Below are 13,564 nucleotides of genomic sequence, written 5' to 3' on the forward strand. Positions count from 1 at the left end.
CAGTCACCAACAAGCATACTACAGCAATTTAGAGCAATTTTTTTTCTCTCATCAGATATGACAAAAATTTAAACTCTGGTGTTGCTGAAGCTGTAGGAAAAGGGTTTTCCTGCTCCTGTAAACTGTTACAGTCCTTTCTGCTAGCACCTAAGACAGTTCTTCAATGAAATAAAATATTCAGGCACACTCGAAGGAGACAGCTGGAGGTACTGGGAACGTTCTGTTTCCTTATCTGGGTGCTGGTTACATGGGGTGTACAGCTGACAAAAATTCTTGAAGCTTTATACTTAGAATATGCACGATTTCCTGTATATGTATCATATTTCAATAAAGTTTTAAAAATAGGCCCTTTGCACAGCCCACAGCTGTATACAACGGTATCGCTTAATGGTGGAAAACACGGAAATGACCTGAGTACCCCTGGCTCCTGGGCTCCTGCCCAAGCTAAACAGATGAAAAGACGCCCACTCCTCCTTTCCTACCGCCTTGCTTCTGCCCTCAGTTAAACTGGGGATGGCGCTGGTGGTTTCCAGGAAGGGATTCTGGAGACAGAGACCAACGCGCGTGCGTTCGAGTCCTGGCATCTCCAGTGGGAGGAGACCCGCTCGCACACTCTCGGAGTCGGCCCCGCCCTCCCAGACGCGGCAACTCTGGGTCACGTGATCGCAGGATCAGCTGACCTTGCGCGACGGGAAGGAGAAAGTCCTGGGCCACGGCCTCCAGGCGCGATGGTGAGGCACTAGCGGAGATGCGATGCCTGGGTGACGGGTTGGGAAGCGTGCGTCGGTGCCACTGGGAGCGTGGAAGGAAGCTACATAGCACTTCTTAACCACTATGGGTGCGGTGGTGAGGGCCGAGGGCCCGGGAGAGAAAGCCCTCCCGCCAACCGCCACCTGATTCTCACCCGGGGGTGCGACAATGAGGCCAGCCAGCTTGGAGGCCCGCCAGCGTGGAGTCCTGGGTTCCTCTTTGACCGGAAGAAAGAGCGCCCGCCTCCCGGAGCAGGAACTAGGGGTTGGCGGGAGCCGGCTTCCCACCTGTGGGGTTCCTAAGAGGGCCTCCAATGGTGCCCATGCCCCAGCCCTCCAGTGCCACTTGGAATCGGTCCACTCTTTCACACTATTGGGAATCCTCTCTGCTCTTTCCAGAGCCAGAGAGTAGTTTTTAGATTGGAACTTCTCATCCTTTCATTCAGCAGATATTCTGAGTCCTGGTCTATGCCAGGCACCGGGACTTAAGCGGCAGTAAGGGAGTGAAGCCAGAGGCATGAATTGGGGTCACAGTTAAGACTCCAGGGGCAGAGGCCTGACTGCACCTTGTGCGTAGAGTTGGGAGGCTTCCTGAGAATGGAATCCACTTGAGAATGGATTGAGGAAACTGGCTGGGTGAAGTCCATATGTATACCAGAGGCTGGGAAGCAAGAGTGGGAGGAAGGTATCTTCAGACAGGGAGGAGTGTGTGTAGATCCCAGTGAGGGGATGAGGCTTCCCCCAGAGTGCATGCCTCTTGGCTAGCTGCAGGGTTGATCAGAGGTTGGTGAAAGATGAGGCAGGGCAGTGAGCAAAGGCCAAATCTTGCTGGGGCTTGGATCACCATGATCAAGATAATGAACGTATTCTTGGGACTCCCAAATTTCCTGTGAAAGGGGCCATTTTAGGAAGTATGATCTGAGAGGGTCCACTTGACAAGGGGTTGTTTAAATAGAGCCCTGAATGAAATGAGAGAGAACAAACCATGGCAGACAGTAAGGGCACAGGCAGGATTGGGGTTGGCGTAAATGGAGTGGCAGGGAAGCCAGTGTGGCTGGAGAGGTGGTGGGGATGGAGTGGAGGCAAGAGAGATTTGTTTCCTTCTGAACCTCTGGCTCTTAGGATGGAATCCGACACAGAGAAAGCAATCAGTTGATGATTGCTGAGCAGATAAATGCCTGGAGTAGGCACCAACAAGGCCTAGTGGTGGCATGGGTCATTGGGGGAAGACTTCTCCCAACAGTCTGCTTAGAGGGGAGGGCAAGTGATGGATTGTACATGGATCCAGGTCACACCTCAGCACCTGCTGCAGCCTGCCTGCCTCATTCCCTTGCAGAGGTTCCGGTTCTGTGGTGATCTGGACTGTCCTGACTGGGTCCTGGCAGAGATCAGCACACTGGCCAAGATTGTTGAGTGATTGAGTCTACTCAGGGTGGGGGGAGAGGAGGTTGGCACTGGGGTTGTGGACGTAGAAGGGGGGGCTCTCACTCAGGCTGGGGCCTCAGTGCTTTCAGCCTTTGTTCCCATGCTGCCTGACCTTGATCACATGGCTATCCTTGTGTGATCCAGTCCCCCAGTAGTGAGGGTTGAGATGGGTCAGTCCAGCTAATATGAGCACTTCCTTCCAGTCCTCTGTGAAGCTGCGGCTATTGTGTAGCCAGGTGCTGAAGGAACTTCTGGGACAGGGGATTGATGTAAGTACAGCCCAAGATCCCATTATCTCATGACCTTATGACCCCAGGGAGGCAGGTGATCCAGCCTCCCAGCCTCTCTGGACACCCCCATCCTTTTCTCTAGCCCCAGCCTGTTCCTCACACAGGATGCAGGATGGGGGTGAGGGTCTGCTGAGCAGGGCTCTGGCACCCTCTGAGGGCCTCCTTTTCCCATAGTATGAGAAGATCCTGAAGCTCACTGCTGACGCCAAGTTTGGTGAGTAGTTACTGTGTCCACAAGCCCTGGGTGGTGCTGGGTACTCATCCTGGTGCCTGGCATGAGGACCCCTCCTCCTCCCTCGCTCACCTGCCTTAGTGGAGTAGCAAGAGGGGAAGAAACTTCAGTGATCCTTCCCCCATCCTCTGCCAGCTCCTGGTGGAGCAGTAGCAGTGCCTGTGGCTCAGGGAAGCATGGGGCTCTGAACCGAAGATGAACAGGACATCAGGGAGGCAACTGGAGCCACAGTGACACCCTGCCTCTCTCATGGGTCTGCAGAGTCAGGTGATGTGAAGGCCACGGTCGCAGTGCTGAGTTTCATCCTCTCCAGTGCAGCCAAGCATAGTGTGGATGGCGAGTCCTTGTCCAGTGAACTGCAGCAGCTGGGGCTGCCCAAAGGTACAGGATGGGGGTGGGCAGGTGGGTAACCTGTGTGCAAGGGCTGCTAGAGAGCAGGCCAGGCTGTGTGACCCTGAGTGTGCCTGCCCATTCTGGGTCTGGAGCCTGAGACTTGCCCTCTAGGTGATCTAGTCCATAACCCCCACCTGCCACCTCAGCCAACTGCCATCTGCCCCCAGAGCATGCTGCCAGCCTGTGCCGCTGTTACGAGGAGAAGCAGAGCCCCCTGCAGGAGCACCTGAGGGCCTGCAGCTTGCGTGGTGAGTATGGGGCCCACCAGGGTAGGGACATGCAGTGTGCCGAGTGCCCCTTCTCAGAGGCCTAAGCACATGGAGCAGGTGCAGAGCTGGGACCTGGCCTAGGTCTCCTGACTGCAGCCTAGAGGTTTGTATTTGCTCTGAGGCTTGTGGTGGATATTTGAATTCTTAATAACTATACCAGGCCTGGGTCAGAGGGCAAGAACTTGAGAGGTCACACAGCCTTGAGGTGTTTCAGGCCAAGCTAGGATGTGGACTGCAGGCTGCCTGGCTGGCCTGCCTGAGAGATGCTCTACCCTGTTCTATAGTGAACAGGCTGGCAGGAGTGGGCTGGCGGGTGGACTATACCCTCAGCTCCAGCCTGCTCTGCTCTGTGGAAGAGCCCATGGTCCACCTGCGACTGGAGGTGGCACCTGCGTCAGGTGCCTTGGCCCAGCCTGTGGTCATGTCCCTTTCAGCAGACAAGTTCCAGGTTCTCCTGGCAGGTGAGGTTCAGCTGTACCTGGAGGGGTGAGGGGCCCTCCCAGACCTCATTTGACTGCTTCCCTCCTGCCCACTTCTTGCCCCTGCAGAACTGAAGCAGGCCCAGAGCCTGATGAGCTCCTTGGGCTGAGAAGGGTGTTCCTGACCTGTGTGGAGCTGCCCTTCCTGTGTCAAGTTGCTGCCTTCCAAAACTTCTGGGCCTGGCCCTCGTTCTAGGATGCTGCAGGGCCTGGCCTGGCCTTCTGGTTCTCTGGATGCCTGGCTTCCCACTTGAGACTTCAGCATAGGGCTTCTGAGGACCTTTTCCATCATCTTCTCCCCTTGAAAGGCACTGGTCAGGTGTTTTTGTGAGCAGGAAAAATAAACAAGAATGTAAAGGTGTGTATGTGAGGGTTTTGTTGTTGTTGTTGCTTTTTCTTTTTTCTGAGTTCTAATTGAGGGCTTTTGTGAAAAAGACAAGTGACATTTCTGACCTAACCCATCACTCATTTTCTCGCTGCTGACTGAAGCCCCAAATGAACGGCGTGTCTATAGACAGGAGCATCTGTAGATGGGGTGCTGGTTCCCAGACTTGTGATGCTCTTGGCTCTGCCCTGTGTGCATTGGTCTTATCCCCAACTTGGTAGCAAGTGAGTGGCCTAGATGCCAGATGCCCTGTTCACTGCCCTCTTCTGTAGGAAGAGAGAAGGACCCAGGCCTGGACCACTTAGTGGCAACAGGAAGGGTGTTACAGACTGAGTGGTCATGTCCCTACAGTTTGAGTGTGGAAGCCATGCTGTCCTTGCTTGTGCACTGAGAAGGGTCCTGTGAGCCCAGGGAAGAAGGTGGCTGTTTACAAGCCAGGAAACAGGCCCTCACTGGGAAATCGATCTGCCAGCACCTTGAGCAAGGGCTTCCCAGCCTCCAGAACTGTGAGAAAGAGACTTAAACCACCCAGTCGGTGGACTCCCTTCTAGCAGCTGGAGCTAAGATATATGGTCTTTATCTTTAGGCCATTCAGTGCTCCTTTTGGAAAGGCCAGTGCTGGGGTGGGGCAGGGAGAGTCCAAGGAGGTCTCTAGAACTTACCCATCCTGCTTCACTGAAATTGTAGACCCTGCACCCCCACTCTGGCACCCACCATTCTCTCTTGTGCTTTCATCTTTGTTGATTTTAGACACGTCAAGTAGACATGCAGTATTAGTTCTTCTGTGACTAACTCATATCACTTAGCCTAATGTCCTGAAGGTTATGTATGTTGCTGCCAATGGAAGTATTCCTTTTGTAAAGTTGAATTCTACTCCACTGTGTGTATATACCACATTTTTAAAAAATTCATTTATCTGCAGATGGACCGTTAGGTTGTTTCTGTGTCTTATCTGTTGAAGTCATGCTGTGATGTGTATTATATCCTGATTGTGGCTACAGTTGCACAACTGTATACATCTTTCAAAACTTACACTGAAAAGGGTGAATTGTACTCTATATAAATTATACCCCTGATTGAAAAGAGAAAAAAATACTAAGGCACTCCATAGGTTGCTTTCAAGATGTGACACGTACCTTTCGCAATGTAGAGGTCTAACTGGGTGTAGTGGTGCATGCTCTAATCCCAATGACTTGGGAGGCTGAGTCAGGAGGATCGTGAGTTCAAAGCCAGCCTCAGCAACATAGTGAGGCCCTCAGCAACTCAGCAAGACCCTGTTTTAAAGGGCTGGAGATGTGGCTCAGTGGTTAAGCATCCCTGGATTCAATCCTGGTACCAAACAAACCAACCCACCACCACCACGACAACCAAGCAATGCAGAGGTCTGGCTGTCACAGCCTCCGCCTTGATCGATTTGAGCCTCACTAAAGTATTGGGTGCCTCCTGATGTAATCCAATTTGTAGTAGAGAACAGCTCCTAAGAGGTAACCCTGACTATATATGACCCAGCATTGAGCCCTCATTCCGTCATGGAGAAAAAACTCCAGATACAGGAACAAGTTAATGGCACTCTGAGGAACCCTCAGAGAAATTGTGAATGTGAATCACACTTCCAAGAAACAGCTACCTGGACTCTCAGAAAGGTCATTATCAAGGTTAAAAAAAAATAAAAAGAGGAGGACAAGGAGATGAGGTGGGTAGGATGGGAAAAACAAACCAACTATAGCTGGTTATGGTGTCCCTAAGCAACTTAGCAAGACCTGTCTCAAAAAATAAAAAGGGCTGGGGCTGTAGCTCAGTGGTTAAGTATCCCTGAGTTCAATCCCCAGTAACCCCCCCAAAAAAAGTGTTTTGGGGACTAGTGGGGGGATTTGGATGTGGACTAGGTATTAGATGACATTAAGAAGCTATTATTGGACTGGGGCTGTAGCTCAGTGGTAGAGCGTTTGCCTAGCACATGTGAGGCACTGGGTTCCATCCTTAGCACCACATAAAAATAAATAAAGTTATTGTGTCCATCTGCAACTAAAATATTTTTTAAAAAGAAGCTATTAACTATTTGGTAAGATAAAGGTATTGTGGCTTTGTAAGGAAATTGTTTTTTAGGAATGGGTGCTGAAGTATGGGGGATGAAATGTCATGATTTGTCTAATTTACTTTAAAATACTTCTGCTGAAGTAAGTAAATAAATAGATGAGAGAGGGAACAGAAGTAGTATGAAGAAGGGCATATCATGGTATGGGGCAGGCACCAGTGCTGGCTACACTTAAAACAAATGCAAACTTACAGAGGCCTCCCAAGCTCCAGCCTGAGCCCTCTATCTTCCCCATCCAGCACCACCTCCAGCTACCCTGCAACCACATAGCACTTTCTCAGGTTCTTTCAACCAATCTCTGAGTCTTTGCACTGGTCCGGCCTTCCGCCTGGCATACTATTTTGTTCGCACTTTTTGTGCCTGAGGTTATGATAGCCAGACCTCATCATTTAGTCCCCGCAGAACAACCCACCCAACAAGGATCAGAACCATCTGAAGTGGGTTCAACTTTTGTGCACCTGATTTTTGTTGCTTGACTGCCCATTCCGCCTAGCAGGCAGTGACGATGTTTTTGTTTGTTATGATTGACAGTGTGTGCAATGACACTTAAAGCCATCACTGGGTCCCCAGGGCCTACGTTTATAGAACACCTGTGCATCCCTGTGCACAGCTGCAAGTGGCTTTGCATTGGGACGTCGCCACCGTTTCCTGCTGGGGGTGTTGACTCCTCGCAACTAGCCGGCGACTTCCCCCAGCTGCACACACAGTTGCAACTCAGGGCTCCAGATCTGACGAGTTCCTGCCGGCGTCGGGCAGCAGGAAGATAGGCTTTTCTGCCACCGCCCAGCCAGGTGACTGCCTCCAAGTTTATCCCATATCCAGGAATCTCCCAGCTCCAGTGGGACCCCATCTCAGTCGGCGCGGTCTCCCTCAGGAACTACACTTCCCAGCAAGCGCCAGCGCGGCGACCACGACTCCCAGAGTTCTTTTAGGCTCGATCTGGTGCTGGCTTTAAACCCTTGGTGGCTGCGTAGTGCCCGCGAACCGCACCGAGCGCAGGTATCCGGGGAAAGAGCGGGGGCGAGGTGGCGGTGCACCGCGGAGCCGAGGATCGGATGGGGTAGGATTTGGAGCATGGAGAAGGAAGGGAGCCAGAGTTAGCCAAGGATTGGGTGGCAGCTAGCGGAGGCGGGTCAGGGGAGGGCCACGGGGCGCCGCCCCTCAAAAAACTGGGAATCTGAAGGTTTACCTTTTCCAAAGAACGAACCCTTTCTGCTGCCAGGCCCGGGCGGAGCTGCGGTGGGGGAGGGCGAAGTAAAGGCTTTTGTCCCGATTAAATACCCGCCTACCCGACACACACCTTTGCCTCTGATCCGGAAAAGTCCTGGCGTCAGAGGAAAGTGGCAAAGCAGCCGAGCAAAAGTGAAGAGGTGAGTTAAACGTCCCTTGGGACCGAGGCGCCAACCGGGCACCACGAATTCCCCGGGGACTAGGGCCCTGAGCTCAGGAAGCCCTTTCTGGAGTCCCCACCTCCCTCTTCGGGTCTTTGAGAACCTGGCTCCGCACAAACGTACCATTCCCTCGTCCTGGTCCTGGCCCCCTCCCTGATCAGAGTGGAGGGCGGGCCCATCGCAGTCCTGGCCGGCTGTAGTTCACAGCTGTCCCAGTATGCAGCCCCCTGACTTCCATCCGGCTCGGGCACGTTCCTGCGGTGGGTGCTGGGCAGATGCAGGGCCATCTGAGCGGTGGGGTGATGAGTAAGCAGCTTACTCTCTGGGTTGCAATCGCAGGTAGAGGCGGTGGAGAGGAGACACTGAGATTCTTTGTGGAAGGCCAGAAGAGAAAGAACAAGGTAGGAGGGAGGGGGATAGTATATCTGGGGCGTTGGAGAGGACCCCCTCAAGTGTCCCAGTGGAAGAGACAGCTGGGGGCAAAGGCCTGGAGGTGGGGAGAAGAGCAGTGTGCTTGGAGCAAGTGGGGGCGGGGTGAGATGGGGCACAAGATGACAGGCACTGGAAAGGATTTGGACCTCATTCTAAAAGCAGCAGTAGAATCTCCTGGAAGACATCAATGAGCAAGAGGGAGTCCTGCTGCTTCCCCAGCCTGAGCTCCCAGTGCCCTGACTTTCCAGTACTTTGGGGATGGGGCCTTTGGTCAGGCCAGCATTTTCCTGCCAGTCACAGATGGCCATGTCACTCAGTTCTCTGTAAATCACAGGTGACGATTCCTACCTTATAAGGTGCCACCTTGCCCAACCTGTAGTCTTCCTTCCCCTTACAGGGCACAGCCACTCCCACAGAATGCCGGAGGGCCCTGAGCTGCATCTGGCCAGTCACTTTGTGAACAAAGCATGCAGAGGACTGGTGTTTGGTGGGCGTGTGGAGAAATCTTCCGTCAGCCGCAACCCCGAGGTGCCCTTTGAGAGCAGTGCCTATCATATCTCGGCCTCAGCCCGGGGCAAAGAGCTGCGCCTGACACTGAGCCCCCTGCCTGGGGCCCAGCCCCCACAGGAGCCACTGGCCCTTGTCTTCCGCTTTGGCATGTCTGGCTCCTTTCAGCTGGCACCTGCTGATGCATTGCCACCCCATGCCCATCTGCGCTTTTACACAGCTCCACCTGCCCCCCGGCTTGCCCTGTGCTTCGTGGACATTCGCCGATTCGGCCACTGGGACCCTGGGGGCAAATGGCAGCCAGGTCGTGGGCCCTGTGTCTTGCTGGAGTATGAGCAGTTCAGGTAGGATGGCACCAGGTGTAATGAAGAGGCCTGGGCTCCAGGTCTGGCTCTGGGCGAGTGCCTTATTGGCCAACAGGGTATGGGTCTCAACCCTCAGAGAGTTCCCTCATGTGTGGACCAAGAGTGTCCATGCCCTGTCCCTTAGCTCCCTGAGTCAACGGATATGGACTGATGTGGGAGGTGAAGGCAGCCTAGAGGTGGATGGTTGGACACTGCTCTGAAGACAGAGCCAGTTACTATTGAAGGTGGAGCTCAGGCCCAGAATTCCACTCTGCTCCTTGGTGCTCCCAGGAAGCTAGGAAAGGTGAAGGGTTTTGGCAACACAGCAAGAGGTGAAGCTACACAGATGTTTCAAGGGGGTGTGAAAGTGACCACCTAATGACAATAGTTTCTAAGTCAGGTTTTGTTGCTCTATACCACATTCTGAATTGTGTCCTGTGGTCCCCTCTGTGACTAACTGTTGCCTACAGGAAGAGTAATAACTCACTTGGGATGTGATAGAGGTCACCTAAGATGACATGGTGTCAGCCATTTCCTTTCCTCTAAAAATTATGTACGAGTTTGTTGCTACTCTGTGCCAGGCTTTGTTCTAGTCAAGGCTTCAGCAGTGGCAAGAATGTGGCCCCTGCTCCGGCAGCAATAATATTCAGGTTGGAAGAGGGAACCAGGAGACACAAGATAAGTTCCAATAGACAAACACCTGAGGAAAAATCCAACAGGTGAAGGAGGAAGAGTGGGTAGGGGAGTATCTTAGGAATGATCACTCTAATAAAGGGACATTTGAGCTGAGGCCTGACAGGACTGAGCCAGCCATGCAAAGCCATGGAGGAAAGCATTCTACCTGGCAAAAAACACAGAGGCAAAGGCTTGAAGTGCACTTTGCAAGCTCTCCCTCCTGGAGGGACCTTGAGCCTGCAGTTGACACTTAGGAGACTTGATCACCCTGGAAGGTCAACTGACTTCTGGCCTTCCCAGGCATGAAACTGGATGCCTCCCCAGGGAAATCTCTTTCCATGGTTCTGGCTTCCTTCCAGCTCCCCTTTCCTGGGGAATCAGCTCATAGGTTCTCTGCCAGCTGACTCTGAAGATTCTCATGATGAGCATTGAGGCTGTCTTCTCGGTCTTCAGCTGGGGAGCCTGTGAGGATCTAAGCATCACCCAGTGAACCCTCCACTCTTACCTTAACCCCAGCCTTGTCACATTTTCCTTGTATTCATCATCCAGTCATTCTTCCTTGGTCTTTTCCCATAAAGAAACAAGATGCATTTCTTCATGAGTGAGGAGACCCCTGGCCCTTGGAGGTGGGCTGCTGGGTGCTCACTAGCCAGGGCTTGCCCTCACATGCCTTCTGCACATAGTCAGTCAATCTTTAGGGTCTTGAGAAGAGTGGAGCCAACCAATGTCAAATCCACATATGGTCTCTAACCAACCATGAATCCTAGACAGGGTGTTGCAGACTGCAGATACACCTGAGGTCCTGTGATCACCTTGTACTGAAAATTGTCCTGAGTCATCTAAGGCATTTCAGTGATAAGTACATAACCACATATATAGATGCATGACCTTGAACACATTACCTTTTTTTTTTTTTCAGTGGTGGTACTGGGGGATTGAACCCAGGGTTAATCTACCATTGAGCTACATCCCAACCCTTTTTTATTTTGAGATGGCGTCTAGCTAAGTTGCTGAGGCTGCCCTTAAAATTGCAATCCTCCTGCCTCAGCCTCTGAGTCGGTGGAATTACAGGTGTGTACCACTGCACCTAGCTTGAACACTTTGCTTTTAATTGGTATTTTTCACCTTTCATAATAAATTTAAATCCCATATTGTTCCCTTTTAACAGATAGGAAAACTGAAGCTTCAGATGCCTACGTAGCACTGAGGCAGGAAGGGGAGCTGGGACACCCAGTCTCCTCCTTGTACCCAGGAATAGGTTTTCCCAGGCCTTCCTCTAGCCCAGAGGTTTGGGGTTGGGTCTTACACATCAGGCTGTGCCCCTCCAGGGAGAACGTGCTACGAAACCTATCAAACAAGGCCTTTGACCGGCCCATCTGCGAAGCCCTCTTGGACCAGAGGTTCTTCAATGGCATTGGCAACTATCTGCGAGCAGAGATCCTATACCGGTCAGTAGACGGGCCAAGGGCATGAGGGCTGTGGGGCTAGGTGTGCCAATACTCACTGCTCAACCTTGTCCCTCCCCAACACCACTCCAGGCTGAGGATCCCTCCCTTTGAGAAGGCCCGCACCGTGCTAGAGGCCCTGCAGCATCACCGGCCGGTGAGGGTGCCAAGAGGGAGGGATTGTGCATGAGCATGCGTGCCAGTACCTCATGTTGGCATGGTGGCAAGGGCATGGATGTCTCCTGCTTAGCTCAACAATGTGTTTGTGGGGGGAGGTATGAGCTGCCTCAGAGCTCCAGCCAAGCTCCAAGAGGAAGTCTGTTGTCTTCAGAGTGGCCCTGCCCCATGCTGATAGCCAGGTCTTCCTTGCCCCTTTTTCAGAGCCCAGAGATGACCCTGAGCCAGAAGATCAGGACCAAGCTGCAGAACCCAGACCTGCTGGAACTGTGCCACTCAGTGCCCAAGGAAGTGGTCCAGCTGGGTGAGACCTGGGGAGGCCAAGATGGCCATTGACCTCTGCTTCAGCATTTTGTATGGCCCTGGGGCAGTTTTCCTTCCATGTAAGCCTGGTTCTCCAACTGGTGGATGGGAGTTCATAGACCTGGTTGTGACTAAAAAGACTAGGCCTATCTTGGCAAGTGTCTGTTCCCTCCAAGTCACCCCTGTAACAGGCAGGGCAACCCTATTCCAGGGTGGGGCAGCCATGGCCCAGAATGACACTAATCAAGGTGGGAGGAGAGGGAGCTTGGCCCGCTGGCTCAGTTCATCAGTTTTATGCAGCTGTGGTCTGAGCCAAGTTGAACCAGGCTGCCCACTTCTCCCCAACCTGAGTCTGCCCTCTGACCTCCACTGGTTCCTCTGTCCCATAGGGGGCAAAGGCTACGGGCTGGAGCATGGAGAGGAAGACTTTGCTGCCTTTCGAGCCTGGCTGAGGTGCTATGGCATGCCAGGCATGAGCTCCCTGAGGGATCGGCATGGCCGTACTATCTGGTTCCAGGTTTGGCTCTATTGCTGGCATAGGCAGAGATTCCAGGGAATCCTGTTGGGTGGAAGGCACAGCAGGGCAGGAATTGGGAGTCTTTCCCAGGTGGAGATGCCTAGGACCTATGAAGGCTTCTCAAGGGTTACTGTTCCTGACCCCCAGGGTCCCAAGCTGGTGGAGCAGCCCAAGGGCAAGACAGCTTTGTTGGTGTGAACTAACTTTGGGGGAAGTCAGTGTCTTACTACATGGGGAGCTATATTAATCTGGACAGATGGAAGTTTCACCTCTCCGAGGAAAACTGCCCCCACCCCAACCCAGGTTGATTCCAGAATTGTCCTTATATCATTTTAGGGGGATCCTGGACCTCTGGCACCTAAAGGTAAGCAACTCTTCATGTAACAGGCTTGGATAGCAGAGAGAACTTCTTGTTGCAAGGGCTCTAGCACCTTTCTTCATCCCATCCCTCTCCAACCCTGGAGTCACTCAATAGAGTAGGAGTCTAGAGAAAGGGGCTGAGGCCACAGGACCCTCCAGCTCCAGCATTGTGTCCTGCAGGGGGCAAGTCCTGCAAAAAGAAATCCCAGGAATCACAGCTGAGGCCCGAGGACAAAATGGAGGTATGGTTGCTAGCTCTGGCCTCTTCCTCTACACTCTCTCCTGCCCTGGCCATACCTCTCAGGTCAGGCTCTTGCCAAACAGGCCCTAGATGAAGGTGGGTGGATGGGTTGCAGGGACAGGGGCGCCGTCAGTGGTGGGTCCTAACCAACCTCTGAACTGCTAAGGAAAGCCTGCCATGGATTCTCAGGGGACCTGTGTCTCTGCCTAGGACATTCCACCTCCCAACAAGGCTCCTTCCAGAACACGAAAGGCCCAGAAACACCTTCCCAAGAAGGCTGCAGTCCAGCAGGGTGAGGGGACCAGCCTCCAACAGGACTTAGAAACTCCCACAGTCCCTGAAAAAGGGAGGAGAAAGGGGCAACAGGCAACCACAGGTGGACTTTCTTCAGCATCCTCTGGGGAGGGAAGGAAGCCCCTACAAAGTGTTTCTTTAGGATCCAATGGGATGGCAATGCAGGAATATGCAAACAGATGGAAGCCACTGAGACTAGCCCGGCATGGTGGTCTGAGCCAACTCTTTCATCTGTTCTTCCCCACAGGGCGCCATAGATCCCGGAAAAAAAAGGCTGGCACTCCATCCAAGGGATCTGGGGAAACCTCAGCCTCTTAGCAGGAGGCTCATCTTGTTTGTATCACCCTTTCCTTGCCAACAATCTGGGGGTCTGAATTCCTAGAAGCAGTATTTTAAGGACTTTATGCCCTGGGCCTAGTGGCTGTTCCCTACACAACTGGTATTTTTCATTGTACCTCACCTTCCACATTTTTAAAGCCCATGTGAGAAATCTATTTTTAAAATAAGCTAATAAAACTGAATTTCTTGGCACTTCTTGGGCTTGTTGCAGGAGGTCTGAGA

General features: G+C 52.7%; 3 protein-coding genes across 4 annotated transcripts in view; all 3 read left to right on the forward strand.

The window, feature by feature from the left end:
* Positions 1–13,564, forward strand: part of LOC306654886 (uncharacterized protein C15orf39) — a 381,506-nt gene that overhangs the window by 82,927 nt on the left and 285,015 nt on the right. The gene's annotated exons all lie outside the window — the stretch shown is intronic.
* COMMD4 (COMM domain containing 4) lies at positions 532–4,198 on the forward strand. The gene is made up of 8 exons (XM_079128947.1): positions 532–731; positions 2,086–2,157; positions 2,378–2,443; positions 2,639–2,678; positions 2,958–3,077; positions 3,257–3,337; positions 3,643–3,819; positions 3,907–4,198. Exons 1-8 carry the CDS (start codon positions 729–731, stop codon positions 3,945–3,947), a joined length of 600 nt encoding a protein of 199 aa, XP_078985073.1. The 5' UTR covers positions 532–728; the 3' UTR covers positions 3,948–4,198.
* NEIL1 (nei like DNA glycosylase 1) lies at positions 7,055–13,529 on the forward strand. 2 transcript variants are annotated; one of them, XM_079129365.1, is made up of 12 exons: positions 7,055–7,316; positions 7,540–7,687; positions 8,048–8,109; positions 8,538–8,991; positions 10,995–11,114; positions 11,205–11,268; positions 11,493–11,592; positions 11,981–12,108; positions 12,445–12,472; positions 12,649–12,710; positions 12,920–13,085; positions 13,251–13,529. In XM_079129365.1, exons 4-12 carry the CDS (start codon positions 8,558–8,560, stop codon positions 13,319–13,321), a joined length of 1,173 nt encoding a protein of 390 aa, XP_078985491.1. In that variant the 5' UTR covers positions 7,055–7,316; positions 7,540–7,687; positions 8,048–8,109; positions 8,538–8,557; the 3' UTR covers positions 13,322–13,529. The 2 variants fall into 2 exon arrangements, with proteins under 2 accessions (XP_078985491.1, XP_078985492.1); XM_079129366.1 differs by lacking the exon at positions 8,048–8,109.

The sequence above is a fragment of the Sciurus vulgaris genome (assembly GCF_902686455.1).
Source record: "Sciurus vulgaris genome assembly, chromosome: 2".
NCBI classification, from domain to species: Eukaryota; Metazoa; Chordata; class Mammalia; order Rodentia; family Sciuridae; genus Sciurus; species Sciurus vulgaris.